This window comes from Patagioenas fasciata, chromosome 15 (assembly GCF_037038585.1).
Source record: "Patagioenas fasciata isolate bPatFas1 chromosome 15, bPatFas1.hap1, whole genome shotgun sequence".
NCBI lineage: Eukaryota > Metazoa > Chordata > Aves > Columbiformes > Columbidae > Patagioenas > Patagioenas fasciata.
In genome coordinates, this window is record NC_092534.1 from 5143850 (window position 1) to 5166653 (window position 22804).

Genomic DNA, 22804 nt, shown 5'->3' on the forward strand with positions numbered 1-22804 from the left:
TGTAGATCAGGAGTCATTGAAGACATTATACGAGGCTGTTTTGAGTAGAATTACAGCCCAGCTGGGTTCCGCTGAGCTTTTAACAAAGACAGAAACTTTGTATTTCTCATCTGAATTCAGCTGAAATTTAGTACTTTGAGGTCTACCAGTCAGTACCACCTGTACCTAAGGGCAGTTCTGATTTTTCCGAGATACGTTGGGATGTTTAGTGGCTACTGCAGAGCAAGGATGAACTCTTCAAACTGCGAGACCTCAGTGATGGTTACTGTTACTTCACAGATTCCATTCCTGATTGTCTTTTAACACTTACACAAATATTCCTGAGAGAAAAGCTTCTGCCTCAGTAAACCTAAGGCAATTCTACTCAGGAGATAAATAAGCAATATCAGACATTGTAATCTTAGCACTTTCCTTTGCGATTACATTTCAAAACTATTTATTTAACTGTCAAGTAGTTTTGCCTTTTTCTTTAACTCGATTTCACAGCAGATCCTGCAATAATGTACCCGCTTCACTGGTTGAGGATTAGGAAATACCGCTTCAGTTGAGCAGATGTAGCTAGGAATAGCCTGGGCTGCTGCTTGCGTTGTGTACGTTCTTCAGCTTCCAGAGACATCTCCCCATATTCTTTCCAGGGATTTGTAGCTGAGCATTTTGAAGCTTACGCTTGGCATATGGAAAAGATAATTTCCCATTAAAAAAGAATTTCCTCTTATTTGCTCCTGTGCATCTCTGATGTTAATGTTACACTGTTTCCTTCAACCTCAGGAAACACACAATTTTTTTAGAAGTTACTTTTCCTTGAGCTTCTCATCTTTTGGGCTCTTGATCAGCTATTGCAGATTTTTACTTATTTTTCTGCTGTGGAATTCCATGCTATTAGACACATTCAACTGCAAAGTAAATATTTGTATAATTTTCCATGTTATAACATTAAAATGATTTATTAGAAATTATAATCTTACATTAGTTTCTTGACTCATTGAATCTGTAAGTGTATTGGCAGCTTCTGACAGAAAACCATTATCTTTGATGGCTTGTGATAGTAAGATTTCACAGAGTGGTTTACATTAAATGTGATTCAGGGCCATTTATTTCACCAATGAAAAGTTTTCTTACATCCAATAAATAAAATTTTTCCAGTTTCTAATAAATGACAGATTGTTCTATGAACTCGTATTTTCAAATTTATTTCTAAGCAACCTTTGATTTGATTCACTAAGTGCCATCTGCTGGAAGAGAGAAGCATTCTTTATTATTGTTTTATCTAAAGATGATTTTTACTGGTATAATATCACAGGGAAATCAGTATGCTCTATAAATATATGCAATTATTAGAGTTGATTAAATTATATTTTGATTATTTTAACTGAAATTTCTTCTTCCAGAGATCTTAAATATGAAGGTAAATACATATAAAGACTAAATATATACAATTGATCCACATTCCATTGCTAATTATGGATTGTGAAATAGGTGCGGTATTTTCTGACTTGTAACCACTCCCTGCTCTAAATAACATAGTTGTGCATGGGTTTTTCTGTGGGGTTTGTTAGTTCTCTGTGTACAATAGCAATGTATTCCTTCTGTGTAGATCAGGAAATGAAAACCCCTTTGATAATTACTGGATTCACCTATGCAATAAAATGTGGAAAGGCCTTGGACACCACTTGCCAACCAGCTGTTAGAGGGAGAATTCTGTTATTGTAGCCCTTGGGTAGGAATGTCACTCTTTGTATGCCTGGCAGAAAAGCCTTTGGGGGATGCCTTATTCTAAAGAAGAATTGTAATATATGTCTCTGTTAGGGAAGCCAAAATCTGTTCATGGTTTAAATGGTTCTTGCTGCTAAACCTTCTTCTATAAATCAATTTCAGTTCTGTCTGCTTTGCCTCATGTATCCTTATGTTTTCAGTCCTTTTCCAAAGCCTTCAAGACATTGTTTTATTTTCATTAGAGAACTCTTACAAGAAAATGGAATGCCCTTCCCAGAATACCTGAATATTTGCTTCATTTGGAAACTTTTGGTGCTCGGGCATTGATTGTCTAGATTGTCTTCTGCTGGGGGACATGGGGGAAAGAAATAAAAAAGTTGCAACAAGAAACACCCTTCTTCTAATGGGTGTTACAAAGACTTGAGATGTTTTGGCTGTTTGTTAATGAATTCTTGTCCTGAACTCCAGTTTTGTCCTAGATAACTATTCTCCTTGACTACATGACAGCTCAGAATTACTCTGTCAAGGACTTTGTATTTAGAGAGGCACCAGCACTGCTGTGAATTGTACATGGGAATAGAAAACCAGTTGTCTTAACCTTACAGGAAAGAATTACCACACTGGGGAGAAACAGTCACCAGTCAACCCAGACCTGTAGTTCTGTAGCTTCTCTGTTACATTCCAAACAGGTAACAGAGTTCAAGGTGAACTTGTCAGGAAACAGTGCATGAATATATGGGATCTGTAGAGTCATCAAATGCAGTCTTCTGCTACTGTGAAGATCTATTAAGTATACTTAGAAGAAAAATAGGGCTATTTCTGACCACCCCCAAAATGGACCTCCACTTAATAGTTTTCCCTCTGTGCAAGCAGCAGAGAATTTTTCAAGTAATTTTCCTTTCCTGAATTCATGGTTTGGAGAGAAAAAACAGCATTACTCTATTTCCTTTCCATTCTGCTTTCCACTAGGAGAAAAGACTTCTTATGTCTAGTACTGTCCCCCCTGGCTCCCTATGGAGTTCTTGCTTTGAGGCCAAACCTTTGTGGGTCTGAATGCTTTCTGCATGGAAAACCTGAGAATCCCTCGGTATCCTCCAAACCTTATGAGATACAGGCTTCTTGCAAAATCAGACCCTTATAAACACAAGAGTTCCTTAGCTTTAGTTTTCTGTTCTAAAGACTCATGCTAATGCTGAAAATGTAGGATGACAAGGCTTCTATTTTGAATCTGGTTTTAAGCCTTGGATGGTACACTGAAAATAGGCTGTACTCTACTATATGTTACCTTGATTCATGTGAAACATCACATATTGATGCCTTTATAGACAGCAACTTAGTGTTTCAGAGGAGTCTGCATGTTACGAAAAGGGCAGCAGGTGTTATTTAGACTAAATTGACCTTGAAATTGATTTCTTTATTTTATGACTTACTGAGGAGAGATTAATACTTTTTTTTTCCCTGCAGCCTGGAACAATTTACATGGTAATAGAAGGCATAGTCGGTCAAATAAATTGCTGGAAGTAGTAGTGTTCCAAGAAAGAAAATATGGATCTTACTTGCATTGATTCTTTCTATCCCCAGGGAGTAGCGAAGACTTTTAACACTGGGGAAAGAAGGCCAAAATTTATTTCTACCATTAAAAGCAGAAGAATGGGTAGTAATGTCTGTAAACTGACATTTACTCCAAGCTTTCAGTTGGAGGGTTGGGGAGAAGGGTGTGCCCTGTATAAGATTTAGGGAGTGTCTTAATGTTATTTCATGATTTCTGTAAAGGCAGACAGGTAGAAGAGGAAATTGTAAGAAACTTCTGGAAAGCCTCCTATGGAGACAGCACAGTGGCCCTTTATAACAGAGCAGACCTTGATAACAGCCTGGATGTGGTTGTTGCAATTCCAACTTTGAGTACTAAGCAGAAATCATCTCAAGATACAAATATTCATGGAAACAAGACACTTAAAAGGAATTACCTGGAGGTGGCATAGATAGAAACGTGGAGTATAGTTCTATAGGAGGGAGAACGTTTGTTATTGTGCTGCCATGAATGCTGCAATGCTGAAGTGACATTATTTCTATTTTCTGTAGATTCCAAGACAAGTGCGTAGTTAAATGATTTGTTAGTGGCATAATACTTTACAGAACCTGAACATATAGGAGATGTTATGACACATTACCCGAAAAAAAGTGTGAATGCAACTCCACGAAACCTTTTTTTTAATTTATTTTAAATATAGAAATAGTGTATAGGAAAATGTCGTATATATGAAGAATATTGTGATCATCCTACGACTGGGAACAAAGAATTAATCTTTCTTGTCTATCAGAAAGCTGCAACTGAATACTATTATTGCAGCTGTAGCGAATGAATGATTTATTTCAGTCTTTGTACTGGAAGAGGAGGAGACTGGTGTTTTGCAGACACCAATCTGTCCAGGCCAGGCTTCTGGGGAAGGGAGTCAGGCTCTTGCTAACAGAATTAAATTAGTTTGGACTATTGTTGGAGTTCTCTGTCCCCCTGAAAATAACCTTTGCCTGAGGAGTTTTGCTAAATTTGCTTTTATTTGCTGGCTTAGTGTGCCCTAGATTAACACAAGTGGCAAGTGTGTTATTAATATGGAACACATCACAAGCTTTCCAAGTAGGTGTCCCATATGCAACATTGGTCCAAAGCTGTTTATTAATTTGTTAGTAGTTCACAGAGCTGTGCGATGTTTGGAAACAGGATAGCAGTAAGGGAAGGATATTTGCAAAATACCTGTTTAAAATGGCATATTTATTTGGAACTCAGGGTATTGCCTTCTAGAAAAGAGAGTTGTGTAGAATAAAATCTGCTGTCTCTGTATGTCTGCCAGCCTGCCGTTCATACGGAGAGCAACACAACACCCCGGTTGGCTTGTGGGGCTGGGATTCTCACTGTGCCCTTCACAAACACTGGGAGACTGTGACCTGAGGTCAGCCGTGCAACCCATGCGTGGGAGCTTCGTATCAGGGAGCAGAATGCTAATTAGGAGACAGAGTAGAAGGTAATGGCCATTGAATACAAATAGCTGAACATACGCTCTACTGTATCTCTATGTCCATTCTATTTGTAGGATGGGTGTAGTAAAGCAGGAGTAGTAAAATGAGTATGGGGTGGCTCAAACATGGGTGGTGGCAATACCATAGAGGAGCTCCGGTGAAAGACTAAAACGAGAGTGAAATGAGTAAACACGAAGAAAACGTGAACAGGTAGAAAGTGCTCAGTTTATCAGTGACATAGCAACGAGTAAAGAAGTGTAAGTGCTATTAAATTATGCAGCCTAGAAAACTGAAGAGATGATTAGGTTGGAGGTTTTGTTTGACGTCAATCTCAAAGCTTGCAGCTTCTTACAGCGGGCAGAAATGACTGTGTTCCTTTGTGGGAAATGGGGACAGCTGAACTATAGGAATTTGTCTGTTTGGTCAATTTTGATGATACTTTGGCATCTATGTATGTCTTGTAAAGTCTGTTTCTTGGCAACTCCTATGAAGAAAATGTATACAATGACTAAGTTGAACAGAGAGCAAGCAACTGATATTCCTGTTTCTGCTTTTTGGAAGCTCGTGTGCTAGTGGACACTCACTGCATAAGAAGGTCCTTTTGTGGATTCCAACACATGCAGGAAAAGTTAAAAATAACGAGAACATTTTTTCATACCACTAGAGATGCTAACTTTTATAGCCCATAAATTCCTTTCACATGTCAGTGGCAAATGTAATGTTTCCAGCTGCTGTGTTTCTGCAACAGCTGTCTTTTGAGACAGTTTACAGATATAAAGCTTCTTTTTAGGTAAGAAAGTGGTATAGTTGTGCATATATTAATGGGTAAACTGGGATAGAGAGGGGTGAAATGCTGAAAGGTCATGCAGTGAAGAACCAGAGAATTACTATCAATTCCCTGAAATATGTTCTGTCCACTGGATCATAGCATATTACCAAAAATAAAAGATTTAGAAGGTTAGTATCTGGAGAAATATTTGAAAATACTGCTACCAATAATTATGATTTAAAGAAGTTCACAGAAGTTACCTCTGCCTTCTTTGCCGGACATGCCTCAGTTTCATCTTATCAGACTTTGATTCCCAAATGTTAAGACGGTCTGCATAGCTTCACTTCCACATGCAAATCCGATCTTATTGACAGGAAAGGCAAAACAACAGGAGGTTTGCCCTGGGAGACCTTTTCAAAATATAAATATGAATGTACTGGCTGGATCCATTAGGGAAGAGACAAAGATTTACTATGCCAACTACTTTTCTAATGTGTCCTTCTAAAACTAGTTCTGTTTTGATTACTGACTAGAGTCTTGCTGTGTGTCTGTATTTAGATACTATGGCTATTTAAAAACCTCTATATGCCTTTGTTTCCGTATTGTATTAACAACAGTGTAGTCAACTTACTGTCATGTTAGCTATACAACCATTTGAGTTTTTTGTTGGTGGTTTTGTGTTTGTTTTTGTTGTTGTTGTTGTTGTTATGTTGTGGTTTGTTTTTTTTTAAATTTTGATCCTTCTGTAACTGCAAAGACTTGAAATGCATCCAAGTCCCAAACCGCCATGTGTCCACACATGCGGAATGCCAGTTTGGATGTAGGAGAAGCTTAATAAAGAAAACCAGGAATTCTACATTGCTTTAGGGTGGACACAAATGCAGACCTCTCTGTGAGGATGATAAGCCAGCATACCTGTAAACCTGCCTGCCTGTTCTGTAGGGGTTTGCAGCAATATTATATGGCTGTTGCCAAGCAGGCAAATAAACCAGGGTCCTTCTGATGGACTATAGAGTCATTTTGCATAAGGTACCAAGAGAATTTTGGGCAGCTGAGGATCTAAATGTCTCTGTCAAGGCTGTGCAGACCTGGCTTAGGAAGTGTACTGGACTTCTTGCCTGAGCTTTGGAAAGGCAGTGGCTTTATCATCCTGCCCTTCCCACCCTCACCCTTATAAAACAGGGATAAGAATACCAGCCTTTTTGGGGATCATTATAGTAAAAACAAAAGAAGTGTGTTGTTCTGTAAAGACAATCTAATACATAAGATGAACAGTAATTAAAATCTCTGTAATCAAATGTTTTACTAATGGCTCCTCTGAGCCTAATTATAGTGGTGCTCAATGTTGATCTTTATTCTTGTTATGTAAAGTGCGAACTATTCTGTTTAATGTTATTTTTTTTTCTCTTTTTTTCAGGACTATAAATCTGATGTTATAACGCTGGTTTCCAGTGCCAAGAACAGTCCTCAAGGTCCAGTAAGTAGAAGCATTTTGCTGAATAGATTAGATTCTGTAACTGGGTTTAGATCTTCTTTTAAATTGCTTCAGTCATCAATCACTAGAACCAATTTTTACCTGTGACACCTTGCTGCTTTTGAAGTGACTGGACTTGAATTTGCTTAAATGCTCTTTGATGCTTGAATATATAGTATAGCAAAGGATCGCTCTTACCAAACTATGTAAAAACTAATTAGTGTTATTGCAGTGTGAGTTCATTAACAGCCCAGTGAATCTATCTGGTGTGCTACTAACCGTATCATATCAACATACAAACTTGGCTTCAGGTTGTGTTTCACACTGTGCAGAGGAGGATAGCATCTGAAATGACAATTTGAATAAATTATAGGGTGGGGTTCCTGTTGTAATGATGTCCCCAAATGAGGGTAGGTACAGAAAAAGAAAACAGGAGTTTGGACAGGTTCAGGAGGGTGCAAGACCAGAGTGTTCACAAGAGTAATGCCACTGCTTGCTTGAGAGCTGAGCAGGACTGGACCGAGAGAAGGTGCCTTCTGTTGGCTGAAAGGACAGAAGTAATCCAGTCTGTGTCTATCTGATCCTGCACCTATCCTCCTTTGTTGTCCGTAGGAAATAAGTGCACTGCAAAAGAGGTTTATGCAAAGGCATTATAGGTCTGATTTTGAAAGGTGCTGATGATATTCAACTCTGTTTGATCTCATCAAGAGCTCATAATGTGTTGCAGCCAAGTCTCTTTAATCTTTTTTGTATCTCTAAAACACTAATATCATACTATAAGGCCTTTTTGAGTGCTTCCGGTGGGATGATGACAGTAATTGACATCACTTTATGGACATTTGGTGGTGTTGCTTTTCTGTTTGTTTTTTCCTCTTGTTTTTGGTGATTTAAAAAAAAATTCTAATTATCTAAATTGTATCCTCTCAGACTCGAGGTTGTAGGGACGTGGATTTATGTCAAAACACAGAAATACACAATATTTGAGTATTTGGCAAACCCTTTTTTCTTGTTTGCAGGAATGATTAATGTGATTTCAAACATGAACCTTAAACATTGAAAGCTCCTTGAAAGAAGAAGGTGGTTGGACTTTTTCCAAATGAACACCATCAGTTTGAAATCACTGCCTTTTGAAACCACTTAGTCACATTAATGTAAATAGAAAAATACCTGAAAGATCAAAATACATACATAAGATTTTTAATTTATCTGATGATGATGATTTGACAGAATCCTTTTTTACCTTGAATATTGAGTTTTGGAAGAATATCTTCTTTCAGTAATTCTTTCTGCACTGACACTGATTCTTCCTTCCTAGCAGAACAGCTTTTGAAAGCTTTAATAGCTACTGAAAAGTTGTAGCCTTTCTGTTAGTTTGTCAAAAACTAACTTGTAGAACCACGTTGCCAGAGGTGAAGGCTTATTTTTAGGAACTTTTGTGCTTCTTATATTTGCATTGAAATTAGATTTGTATTGGTTAAAAATGAAGGTTTTGAATAATGATGTAGTGTTGTTCTTTCTGGCTGAATGTATTTTCTAAAATAGAAAATGGTCTGTCACAAGTGCAGAACAAGCTTTTATAAACTATGTTCATTTTATATTGAAAAGCTCCATCTTCTCTGAAGAAAAAAGGGGGGTTGGGGGGCCTGACAGATTTTTTTGGTCAAAATGAACTGGAAGTCCTGATTGTTTGTTTGTTTTTGTTTTTACTTTGTGATTTAATCCTTTAGTTGCTGTTGACTGTATGAAAGTGCTTTCAGTCTTCAAAGTACTGACTTAAAAACTAGGATTTCCATTGTCTTGCTTGAACCTCAGTAACTTATAGACTTGTAATTATTGCTATTTTGCTTATTTTTGGGTGAGGGGAAAAGTTATAAAGGTACCTTTAACAGTGTATTTTGATGTACTGAAGAAGGTTTTGATGGGAAGAAAATAGAGTTTCATGTTTTCTATGATATTTCTGATGCCACATAACCATGGCATAAAAATTAATGAGTTAAACATTGAGCTTATTTCTCTTGAAATTACACTGTCTCTGTTGTTGCTTGGAAAATTGTTTGTTGTGATGAATGAGAAGGAATACATAGATTTTTCAAATGTGTTGCCAGGTCATGGCTTATAGAACAATGTGGTAATAAAAGGAGAGTTGACAGATGAGAATTCAAATGGATCTGAGAATGAATTATTGAATAATGACCCAGTTCCAGAGCTTGGCAGGCGTATTTCCAGTTGAGGAGTGTATGTTTGGTGGTTTTGTTTGTGGTGGTGTTTTGTTTTGTGGTGTGGTTGTGGTGGGTTTTTTTGGAGGGAGTGTGTGTGTTTGTTTTGTTGTTTTGTTTTTATGTTGGCTGTGTTTCCTGCTCATAGTGACATATCCTATAGGAAAGTGTAATGCAGCTGAAACCTGTAGACTCAATTTACTTCTGTGTTACACAACTGAAACTTTATTGGGATGGCTGGAGTTACAGTGATATGAAGCTGCAGTGGTAATGGGGTGGTGAATCAGATCTATCAAACTTCATCTTTCTTGATAGGTATAGCTGCTTAATAGATTGTTTGTTAAATAATTCAAGATGTTTTCATTAAGCTGAGTGATTGTGCTTTTTAAAACCTTTCCTTTGTTCTTAAATCTTGTCAGGCAACCAGTTGTAGCTATGGAGTTCAGGAAACCTGATTGATGGGGAAGCTCTAGGAAGGTGTCAAATCTCCAGGGCTGTACTTGGCCTGGGATTCTGCCATTTTTGTCCCTTTTCTTACAGTTTCCTCTAAGGTGCTGTACTCTTTTTCTATTTGCAGTTTCATACTCTTTTCCTAAGCTACCTTAAAATCCTATTCCTGCTTATTTAAAGGTTTAAGCTTTCTAAAATGGCTTTGCTTTTTCCTCAGTCTCCATTTCTCGAATTCTTGTCTATATATTGATATTTGATAACAAATATCATGTACTGTTTTTAATCAAGAGATGTTGAGAAGAGGTACTGGGAGTAAAATAGGACTCTTCAGGGTAATTCAGTAGGGACAATAATGACTTTGGCTGAGAAATAAAATTGCTGCAAGAATTGCTGCCTGTGATCTGAATAGAAATGTGCTAGCTACCTCAAGTTACCTTATCTCTGCTGCTGCTTTGGGAGAGATATCTATTAGCTGGAGATGATGGCTTGCAAAAAAGTGGATTTCTTTTCTTTTTCTGTTTAATTGAATGTATCTTAGCACCAGCATTCTTAATAAAAAATATTAAATAAATCTGTCACTAATACCTCCCTAAGCATCATCACAGAGCTCTTAGGTAATATGTTGGGCAGAACTGGAGAGTCTTATGTGCAGGGAAGAAGTGAAAGTACGTTGTGCAAATATCTCCAGTGATATTGTAGAACTGATATAAATAGTGAGACTGCAAAAAAAAAATCTGGGGAAAATGTTAGGAAATATTAGGATTTTTTGTTTGTAGGTTTGTGGTTTGTTATTGTTTTGTTTTGTTTTAATTCACAACCTGATCTATGGGACTGCTGCAAAATATAGGAAAATTCTTTACAGCTCTGTGATGTGGATCTGAGAGTATTTCATGTGTTTCACTACACATAAGTTTTGACTTTTATTCCTTGCATTATTTGTTTACAGCATCATTGTTCCTTGTTATTGCACATGAGATGTGTGGTCTGATGGCTGGGGGGGTGCAGCCCATGTTCACTGGAAATAGTCTCCTTGGAAATACTCCAACATGGTTTAAATGATAGTGCTACTATATGGGTTGTATAGAGAAAACCATCAAGTTGTGAATATTATTTAATGATAAATTAAGACAAAGCAGTTATTTTACATTCAAACTCCTCTAATATATTGATACTCTTTTCCTCTTCCATCAGGTTATGATTTGTGTGTTATTAAAGTAGGTGCACAACTTGCTGGATCTTTGTTATCAGGGGTTAGCCTTGCCTGGAGCAGTAATGCTATGGATGTCTACAAAGTTGTAGCTGGTTTATTATTATTAGAAAAGCAGATCTCTAGGATAAGTTGACAGAGGTTGATGTGTGTTGTGTGTTTTGTTTTGTTTTGTTTTGTTATTGTTGATTAAAATAGTTTGGTGTTGTCTTGACTGCCAGCAGAGATGATGCTAAGCAATGTCTTGTTCCCACAACTGCCTTCCTTTCACTGTCAGAAGTCCTTTTGCTTCTGTGCTTCAGCTGAGCAGTTAAAAGTCCATCTAAATAAAATAAGAATAAGCAATTTCCGACAGCTAGAAATTCAAATGCTGACAAGCATGTGAATCAAGAGAGCTGCTGAAATGCCAGGTGATATTTGATAGAAGATCCTTGCATCTTGAATATTCATGGTTCTGGTGTGGGAAGCGAAGCTGGGGTTGGACAGCACCTCCATACACAGTCAGACACATCCAGTGAAGAGAACGTTCATGAACAGAGTGAGCATCTGTGGTGGAGATTTTTCTTTGCATTGTTAGTCATGAAGAAGGAGCCAACCCGAAGGCTCTCGGTCAACTTCGGTCACACACCTCTTCTGCTTGGAAGATAGAGAAAGCCACCCTATGGGAACTGAAACAGGGCTCTTAAAAGGAAATGCAGAATAAGAAAAGGAGAAAAACAAATGCCTTTGCTGTTAGCAATATTCAGGTTTTGGTTGTTCTAAATACCAGAATTTAACAGACTTTCAGGAAGGAGTTTGTGAGCATACTCATGATCTAAGAATTAGTGAACAGATTAATAAAAGCAGGAAAAGGCTGTGTGCATGACAGTTATATAAAAGTTCTATAGAAGTTGAGGATTTTCACTGCTAGCAGTACTAAATTGTGGGATGGAGTGTGCTCCCATAGACAGAATGCAAGAGACTGTAATAAATAGGATATAAATTTGCATTTCATACAGCATGCTGTGAATCTCTACTTATACAATTTGAGTGAAACTAAAGAGAGTGGGATAATTTTGCCCAACTTTTCCTTTGGATATTTTATTTTTATTTGGTTTCCAATCAGGAGTTGTGAACATGTGGTACTGGAACACATATTAATATATTTATTAATTTGTATAAATATTTGCACAAGCAAGATTCTAACTATTGTATAGCTGCCCATCAAGCAAATTCTATTTAGCCGTGTTATGAGAATTGCTTACCATTAATTTTGATGCTTTTATCGTTCCCTTAGAGGCAAAGAAATCTATGCATCATTAAGATTAACGATATTTATAGTTCAGTTAATACTTTCTTTGGTTTTTTTTTTATTATTATGTTCCTATTAACAATGTTTGTAAATTACCAATGCTCAGAATTAGAAAAAAATGTTTCTAAAAGCCAACAATAAAAGCTTTTGAGAATTCTGATGGGTGAGAAATATAAATTAGAGGGGAAAAATACCAAAGACAAACAAAACCATGTAAAAATCCAACCAAAAGAACCCCACCAAGCAACAACAAAAACCTACAAACAGCCTTACCCCCCAATGGCTCCTTTTAACTCCCCTTCATAGTCTTGGTATCAATAGTCTTGCTTTATACGTGCACTGCGATGTGTATTAAGAAGCAACTTATGAATATTAGTTTTGTGCAATTTTTGAGGTGACTGAAATCTCACCAGGACACTTTCTGTGTAGTATTTTCTGTCACAAGGGAGTGACAGTGGTGATGAACTCCGAGATTTAAAGCGTGATGACAAGATGCCATCTAGTGACAATTTGTAGGAAATCGTAGTTCACAAACTCTACTTACTGAAATGTTTTCTTCTCTTGGAGGATTCAAAGGTTGTGCTTCAGAACAGGAATTCAGCTGTCATCATGTTGCTCCGAAGTTGTTTTTCTGGAAAAATGTTTTGTACTACATTCAACTTTGCTATATAAGATGTGGGACATGTACTCAATTCCTTTGCTTCCTGTACTTGCCTCTGGTTTTGCTTTGCAAAGGCCAATTCTGCCCCTGCTGCCTCCTGAATCACCTGGGTGCTCTGCTGAGCACAAAGTGCGTTTCTTGGTGAAATGGGTGGAGTTGTATTTCAGCAGTTCTACTCCTACCTGGCAGAGAATGTGTAATAATGGTAGAAGATAATCTAGTTTGAATATAGAACTTTTTTTTTTTTAAGTAAAAAACCCCCAGATTAAATTAAATTTGAGTATTTGCATATTTTTTCTGTTCCTTATTGAAAGACAGATTTTTTTTAATTCAGTTGCTGCTTAGAAATATCAGGTACATAAAATGTCTGGGGGTTTATTGTCATGACAGTTTTTTTTTTTTTTTCTTTTGCTGGGAAAACACTAATTTGACAAAGATTGAAATTAGGTACCTACTATGTTGGATGGTATGTCTTCAACTACTAATAAACATCTGGTTTCCTTGGAGAGAGCCAAATCTGGTTTGGAGGATGTTGCATTACAGCATCCTGGGAAAATCCTGTCTGATATAATGTCACCTTGTTCCAGAAAGAATATTTATAGTGGGTTACCTGAGAGCGTGCAGTGGACAATGTCCTCTTGGCTGTATTAGCATGAGTGTGCAAGGAAAATGTCCATGTCTTTACCTGTGTCAAATCATACCAAGTCTTAAAGCATATAATTGTGACATAAGAGTTCGAGTCAACAAAGTCCAGAATGTGGCAGCTGCCTCTCAGTAGAACTGTCCCCAATGGCCATCTTATTTGAGGAACTGAATGTTCTGATTCTAACTACATTTCTCAAAAAGACTGATTGTTTACAAAAGGTGAGATAACTGAAGAAGGGATTTCATTACTGTCTTCATATCACAGAGAACCTGAAGATATTTTTAACCCAAAGCATTTGAACAGTCCATTTGAGAAAGATCAAAGCACTTCAGCAGTAATCTCTCAGACCCAGAGTAAGGATTTGTGGCATATCTGTTTGAATAGACACATAATATGATTTTGCATGTAAATTAGTTAATGGCAAATACAAATTATGTGCAAAAATTAAAACTATTTAATTTGCAGTTACCATATTTGGGGATTCTGGCAGTCTGTATTTATGTTGAAGACCAAATGGCTGAAAATAGTCTGTTAATTTTATTGTTTGTAAGGGAAGACACTTGTTTTTTGATTTCTTTTTGAAATATTGATTCCCTTGACTGTTCGGGTAGTTCCACGAGAGCTATGAAGGAAACGTATGTTTGCTTCTGAGGAGACAGCCAAATATCCATTTAATGCAGAAGAGTATTAAAAAGAAGGCAGAAAGAAATAAGCTCCTGAAAGCAATCTTGTAGTATCGACATTTTTTTAAGTAGTTTGAGAGTAACTGAAGTAATTGTAAATTCTGCATGTTGCTTATCAGTGTTTTCAAATTAAAAACTAATAAAACTACCAGTAATTTCCTGTGTAAGATAAAAAATGTTGTAAAGACCAAAACAATGCTTATATGTGCTGAGACTATCATGCATGATGTTTTATTCTAATATGGCCAGTAACAGGTATTAGAGACCCATAAGAACAAGCTTTGTTCCAACATCTCTCCATCTTATGACTTGGATACAATGGCTTGTTAAGGAAGTCTCCGTTTTTGCCTTTAATAACCTGTAATAAATATTTTCCTAAGATTTTCTCTAAACAGTTTTTGAACCTGTTCATCTTTTTGCATCTGCAGTATCTTTATTTCTGTCTTTTGATGATTCAGTTGAATGGGGCTTCTGTCTACTTGGGTAATAAACAAGTTTTTTATATTGCTACTGTTTTATTTTAGATATACAGGTATTAACACTGGAAGAAATCTGCTTATTTTTCTTATTTGTGTATGAAAAACCATGGTAGAATAGTTCAGCATTACAGTAGGTATCTAAATATCTGGTGTATGCCACATGGTTTTCCAGTATTTAAAAGCCACTGAAAAAACTCACGAGTAAGCTTGCCAGTTTAATGTTTATAGTGAGTTGTAGCTGTTACTAATGCCAAATATTTTCAGAGTAAACTGTAGGTTTGATTAAATAGTTCTATAATGATGTTATCAAGGCCTCAAGCATCTGAAATATGGTAAACAAATGTGTGAAAGTACCAGTAAAGAGAAAAGTAAAACTGTGAGGCTTGAATTGGATGTGCCAGAGTGTTGGTGTTTATTATTCAATCTCTATTAACGAAACGCTTCATGAGTGTTGCAATAAAATGTGAGTCACTGCAATAAATGCAAGGATCTAGGGCTTAAGGGACTGGAATCTGATCCATAAGCACCCTCATAGCAGCAGTGAATGGTGAAGTTTTCCTGAGAAAGCTTAAAAATAACAGTTTTTAAACAATTCTTGCCAAACGGAATAATTAATCTAATGTTGCTGGAAAAATAATTGCCTACAATTATTCAACAGAACTAAAACCTAATTTAATATTAAAAAAATAGGTAGTGAAACAAAAACTACTAACAAAGAATATCTGAAAAAGGTGTACACCAGTGAAATGAGACAAAACTAGAAGCAGAATTACCCACTTAGAGAAGTGATGTGTCCTGATGAGACAAACTTACATCAAATCCAGCCTACAAAGTGAGCAGCGTTTTAGGTCTGAATTGGCAAGATGAAAGTTTAGAGATGACAGTTCGGAGATGAAAAGCATCAGTGTAGAAGAGGATATTTAGGGGAATAAATGACAAACTATTGCCTCACAATTAAAGATCTTCTCTGTTATCTCCAGTGACATAAATATCTGTGATGTTGAAAATCTGTTCTAATATCTCTAATACTTGTTTGCTCGTTAAATGAATAAATTCCTCCAGAATACTGGGATAAATAATAAATATTGAATTGAACTCCTGTTAGCTTCATGTACTGTGGCTAATCTTAGCCCTCAGCTACTTGGTTGAGTGCAGGTGTAGAAGTTCATTAAAGTTAACTGAAGTGAAAATATCTTTTTAAGCTTGCAAAACAAGTTTTGTTTTTCCTTTTTCAGTCAAATTATACTGTTGTTTTTTTTTTTTAATGTAGAAAGTAGAAGTCTTGTTTTTGTGTTAAACAGTCTTTTTATGTACCGTTATGATATGATTTACTCTAACTGGGAAGACGAATCAATGCTTTGACAGGACAATCTTGATGGGTATCACGAAAAGAAAACATTTTCAATTTTTTGTAAATATTTCCTGTTTTCTAGCTAAAAGGTTTCTGCTGTTTCAAATCAAACTCCATGCAGAAATACACTGTTTAGATCACTGTATTTAAAGAGAAAAGTTTGGATAACCGGTATTTTTTGGAGTATGTTCTTTATTCTGTTGAATTTTTACACATATGAAATAAAATTATGGACAGAAAAGAACTCACCACATAACAATATGCTGAGATTTATTGTAATATCAGAGTTCAGGTGAGTCTATTTTTGCTTTTCCTCTTGTAGAGAAGCTTCCAAACTGCATCCTGCTCCCCCTGAACAGAGGTGGATCTGTGAATCTTCACCCACTGACAGATGACACAAACATTCATAATATGCTAATGTAGCACTTGAATCCCAGAATTTGCATAGGCATGGAAAATTTCTAATGATGCCTCTCTAGCTTCTTTACAAGAGAGCTGCTTGATGTGCTCATTGTGGAGCTACAGGACTTGTGCTTGTTACAGTCCAAGGTCAAGGACAGAAGCGCAGTCCAGCAGTGTTGATAATATCTTACTGAAGAGAGTGAAATCTCACTGTATGTCTGCCTTATTACTTGAGAGTAAATGTTTAAATATTATGAGAAGCAGAAGCCACATTTTTGTTTACCTACTTATGTGTTTGTGAAATTACCCTTTTGTGCATGATTTCAATGAATAAACCCAACAGCAGATGCTGATTTGGGAGGGGAAAAATTCAATCAAATATAACAAGGGAAAGTGTAGAGTCTTGCATCCAGGTAGGAACAATCCCAGGTTCCAGAATATGTTGGGGAATGACCTATTAGAGAGAAGCGTAGGGGAAAGGGACCTGGGGGTCCTGGTGGACACAGCAGGATGACCATGAGCCAGCACTGGGCCCTTGTGGCCAGGAAGGCCAATGGTACCTGGGGTGGGTTAGAAGGGGGTGGTCAGTAGGTCAGAGAGGTTCTCCTGCCCCTCTACTCTCCCCTGGTGAGACCACACCTGGAATATTGTGTCCAGTTGTGGCCCCTCAGTTCCAGAAGGACAGGGAACTGCTGGAGAGAGTCCAGCGCAGCCACCAAGATGCTGAAGGGAGTGGAGCATCTCCCGTGTGAGGAAAGGCTGAGGGAGCTGGGGCTCTGGAGCTGGAGGAGACTGAGGGGGGACTCATTCATGGGGATCAATATGGAAAGGGGGAGTGTCAGGAGGATGGAGCCAGGCTCTTTTGGGTGACAACCAATGGCAGGACAAGTGGTAATGGGTGCAAACTGGAACACAAAAGGTTCCACTGAAATATGAGAAGAAACTTCTTCCCGGTGAGGGTGCCAGAGCCTGGCCCAGGCTGCCCAGGGAGGTTGTGGAGTCTCCTTCTGTGCAGACATTCAAACCTGCTTGGACACCTTCCTGTGGAACCTCAGCTGGGTGTTCCTGCTCCGGCGGGGGGATTGCACTGGATGAGCTTTCAGGGTCCCTTCCAGTCCCTAACATTCTATGATTCTGTGATTTATATGAAGTATTCATGAAAGATGCATTTGTGGCCTTCAGGTGTTATTTTCTTAATACCATAAAAATACTTTAAGATTACACTGTATGTTTGCTATTAATGCTAATTTTAGGAGTCTCTTTACCTTCTTGCTTGAGTCCTAAATATGTCTTTGTGAATTCCTTTGGCCCTGAACTGACACATTGCTTTTTCTCAGTTAGGAGTACATTTATTCAGTTGAAAGAACTGGGACACATCTCCTATATTCTGTGATTAAAAACTGAAGTGGAAGTCAGGCATGTTTGGATATCCTCTATGCTAGGATGTAGCCAGGGGCCTTTTAATGCTGTATACAAATAAGACAATCTTTATATGCCATAGGAAAAATATCATAACAAAGAAAATTAATGTATTGCAGCTATGCAACTGTGCTTTGTGCAAGGACAGCCAGTGTTTTGTTTTATGAAAATGTTGTACTAAGTTGTTATGAACTTTTTCAAAGTTTTGATTTAAACTATGCAAGGAACTGTCATAGCTCACAGTAAACTGATTGGTAGTTGCAAAAAGTAGCTGTGATTGATGATGTTTATGTTATTTGTGGTAATCTGTAATGAAAATGACCACTAACTTCTATGGATTTAAGATGAGGGGTTTTATTTGTACTCTGTACTCCTGTATACTGCGGGTCGTTGGGAACAGCACAATGGAATCTTGAAAATCTGCACTCGTGTTATGGTGGCCAAAGTTTCAGCTCGGCAAGTCTGGTTGTCTGTTTGCTGGCTAATCTGAAAGATAAAGGGATGATCATAGACTTATTTTAGGTTTGCTTTTTTTTTTTTGGTTTAGTAAATGAATAAAAATAAATGCATATCTACATGTTTTCTTTTAGAATTGCTAACAAGTACTGTTGTACCATTGACTCTAATGTAGCTTCTTACATTTTTACCTTTTCAAGACATCTTACTGTTTCCCAATGTCAAACACAACCTTTGTAACAAAATATGCAAACTGTTTTGTACGTAGAGGACCTTGTAAGGCTGGTAATTTTCATGATGCAAATTTCAGAGCAAAATGAACCCATTAACTGAATTAGCAATTCAAAAAGGCAAAAGTTCATGGTAAGGAAACAATCAAAGCTTTTCAAAAGGCACAATTTTGTGTTATTGTAGTCCAAGTATGTGCAGAGTTTGTTTTCTTTGTTTTCTTTTTTTTTTCCTTTAGAATAAATTGACATATGACAAGAATGCTATTTACCTAAATAAATTAGCATTTTTAGAAGAGGAAGTAGTTCTTAGGACGCTGTTTTTTGCTTTTTAGAAAGCTATGGTTTCTAATCCATTGCAATATTAATATATGCAGCTACGGAGTAGGGGAGGAGGAAAGAGTTTTCTTGAGTAAGAGCATTTATAATTAGAGAGGGGTGTTTTTAATACAAGGAGGGAACATGCAGGGGAAAAAGAATGTCAGCCTGCAGAAATGAAACAGTTTTCAGCTAGGACAATTATGCCTTTAATTTACATTCATTGCCAACCTTATTATTGTAACTTGAGGCCACGACAAGGTTTTTTTAACCAGTACACCTTTAACTTCTCTCTTCAGTCATCACTGAGGTCTGATTTTGAAAACATATTCTTCTTACACAAACTAATTTCATATTATTATTTTGTGCATGAGAAATTGAATGTGATTTCAGATCGGTAAGCCAATTTTGTGTTCTTTCAAATGTTGTTCCAGTGGCATAGAAAACATTTCAGCAACATGTTAATATGGGCTTTAGTCTCTATTGTGTATTTTTTTTTGCAGTAAAAGAACAAAGCTACTGAAGGGAAACCATCCTTAGAGACTGTAAAAACTGATTTTATGTGATGCAATGGTGATGTTCTGCATTTTATTATTTTTGATGAAGTTGTGTTGAATGAATACTTACTAGCTGAGAAAAACGCATTGAAACCTACCATCAATATATAGAGGTGTTCTGTTTTTACCAGTATCTGAACTTATATTACAGATTTTGGCAAGTGCCAAGTTGCTGTAGGAAATACAGAAATATTCCAAGCTGGTTCAATTCTGAAAAAATAATACCAGAATTTCTTTATTTAGAAATGTGGAGTTAAGAACTACATCACGTATTTTTAAAATTGTACTACGTCTAGTTTATCACTGTTGTTTACATACGTAGTATGGAAGTAGTGCTGCAGGTTATGCTAGTGCTGTTAATGTTAAAGCACAGTGTATCAAAACAATCAAAGAACAAACCTGAATGGCAGAACTCAGTCAATTACATTATTTGCAGGCTCATGCCCAGAAACACTTGTAGCTGCTAAACAGGGAACATTAGCACCATTGCTCTTCTCCCTCCTTGTCCAGAAGCAGCTTGATTTAAAAAAAAATAGTATCTGGAAACAAAATATGGTGTTCTTGGTGTCTCCTCAGCAATCTTTAGTCTTTATTTTTCTTACTTTTAATAGGAATTTTCTCTGAAATACTGATGTGATGGACTGTAGCTGACCCCTGCTATCTCGTAACCACACAGAAACTTTCCAGAGACCATTTTCCTTACAGCCAACACAACACTTGACTGTGCCTGTTAAACCACAGTGTATATTTTTTACAACCCTGCCTTTTGTCTCTGGTTCCTTATTTAAAACTCGGGAACGGGCTCCTTTCGTCCTCCTGGGGCAGAGATGCAGTGTGGCAATTCGGAGTCGCTGCCTTTGCAGAGGGAGTGCTGGGGGCAGACGCTTCATCATCCCAACACCCCAGCGCTCCTGGGTCCCATGTAGAATGGACCTGAAAGGGGTAGAGTTATGCTGGGATTTTGCAAGTGCAGAGCTGAAAAAAGTAAACAGCTTCCTGCAATTAAACATGGAGTAATTAATGACAGTGGGGAGAAATCTATTCACTTTTGAGTCTCGGGGATGATTTTTAAGCATGAAAAAGGATGTTAAGCACCACAGTAACGATATAAGGAAAACCTGATTTAGTGCTGCTAGTTGCTTGAATAAACAGTAATGCACAATGTTTATCTCTCAATCCATAATTCAGTTGTTTTCACTGTCTCTTTCTTTCTCCCTTTCCACAGTATGGTATTTTTGTGTTTCAAAACCAAGGCTTTCACTCCATCCAGTTAGAACATTTGCAGTAGGCCAAATGCAAATTCAACCCCTAATGTCAGTCAGCCTACTAAATATCTAACTTCTTTCAGAGTAGAATTATACTGCATTGTTTTCCAAAACACCTTTAAAAATACACTTTCATTTCAGAAGAAATAAGATAGCTGAGATTTTCAGACTTGTCAGTTTTACAACATAAACACTTAGGTCTATTACACTCTCAGTGCGTTCTTAATATTTATTTGTGCTATAGGTGTGTTAAAATACTTCTGTGCTATTAACTTTCTCATAGTAAAAAAGTAAGGTAAAATTTACTTTGTTTCTTTCCCTGCAGTCTGTGATTTATAAAACCAAAAGAATTTGACAATAGCTGTCTCCCAAAAATTTTCTGAACTGTCTGAACATCCAGCATTCTGAAGATCAGTAAATATTGCTGTCTCAAGCCTCTCTACTCTGCCTATCTCTTCTGAGTCCATGTATGGAATATAAATCCACAACAAAAACCAAGTCCTTCATCAACGATCTGTTTTTTCAGCTGTTGGTCCATGTATACTGTGAATTCATTCTCTTTAAGTGGAATTTATTGTGTAGTGTCTGGAATTAGTGGCCAATACATTTCTTCTTTTGTTGTCAGTGTAAATTGACAGTATTTCCACTGAAGAGACCCTGAAGTCTTTCCATACGTTAGGACACATCAGAATGCAGATTTTGAGCTACAGATGCTTATGGAAAGACAAAATAGGTACAAGTAATCTTCTTCAGCAAGAAGCTAAAGCAGATGAAAAACAAACAAAACAAACAACAAAACCCCAACCAGCACACGAAAAAAAACCCCCACACAACATATTGGAAAATATAAAGCCAGCAACAGTTGTCCGCTAAAATTGATAAATGGGTAATGATGAATCCAAGTTCAATTTTGATTTCTAGTGTAGTGTTACTATAGTTGTATGGCAAAATGATTTCCAGCTCTCCGGAAATAAGCTAACAGGAAACAATCAACATTTTACCCAGCAAATGCAGTAGCTGCGAACCTTTCTAAACAGCGTATTGTCCAGCTGTAAACCTGCAATCTGCATATGTATAAGCCTTAGTTTCCTTTAAAAGTTCTTTTTTACTCTTTATTTAAAGTTCCAAGCAGGGAGACTGTTAGCAAGATGGATCCGCTAGCAAAGTATATTAAATAATGTGCAATATGAGGAAACGATTAATTGGCATTTCTTTTTAAAATGCCCGATGGTCTCCAGACATTAATTTGGCAAATACCTGAAGCCTGAATCATATTTCTCAAAGCACTTTAGGAGCTCAAGAGACAGAACGGCAAGATCTGGACCATTAAAACAGGTAACTCAGTGGTTTAGTATTTGAACAGTAACAGATCCAAGGTAGGACTAAAATTCTAGTATCATTTCAAAGTATATATGTCCCATTTCCCTTTATAGACTTATGCAGATGCTAATCAATCATCTTATTTTGTAGGACCTCGGGGAGCTTAAAGGTTATTTAGTTGGTGGAAGTTCTCAGGGTGATTACTTCTAGTTTGCTTATTCTGCACTTTTTAAAATAAAACAATAACATTTTATGCCCAGTAAGCTCTATTATTCCTCATTTGTTTGTAATGCTTCACTTCACATGCAGGTGCCAGGTACCTGGGTTATTATTCATTTTTGAAAAATGCTTAGCACTGTTCCTTCCATTAGCTTCTGCAACAAATAGACTCTGATTAATCACACTCAGCCATTGCAGCTTCCGGAACTGAAGGTGCAAGTGGAATGTGTCACAACAACTGAGCAATGACCACAGTGCTCATGCTGCTCATGGGGTTCACACTCTCCCAGTGAGAGTGGGGCGGGGGCTGACTGTCTGGGGCATTATGGGTGGATTTCTCCTTAGGAAAGCCAGGTATATTTAATATCTTATTTTTATATGGGTGTCATTTATGATTAAAACGACCAACAGTTTTTGTAAAAGGACTTATATGAATGTTATTTAGTATTTGGAACATATTAAATCAGAGAACTTGTTATATGTATTGTAGCTTATTAAACACAATATGGTTTATTAGATCATATATAAATACTCTTCAGAGCATGTAATTTGCCATGTAGATGTTTCCTCTTTAAGCATATGAAAATAAGCAGTTAGGGATCACGATCATTAAACTGAGATTCTAACTATTAATTTCCATCTCTTTTTCTTTTGACCACCTTAGAT

At 37.0% G+C, this 22804-nt stretch overlaps 1 protein-coding gene across 19 annotated transcripts in view; it reads left to right on the plus strand.

The window, feature by feature from the left end:
* RBFOX1 (RNA binding fox-1 homolog 1) overlaps nt 1-22804 on the plus strand; it is a 1107892-nt gene that overhangs the window by 105004 nt on the left and 980084 nt on the right. For all 19 annotated transcript variants that reach the window (XM_071814923.1, XM_071814928.1, XM_071814931.1 and 16 more), the window contains exon 2: nt 6915-6974. In XM_071814923.1, the coding sequence (XP_071671024.1) occupies nt 6915-6974 (60 nt within the window). The remainder of the gene's footprint in view (nt 1-6914; nt 6975-22804) is intronic.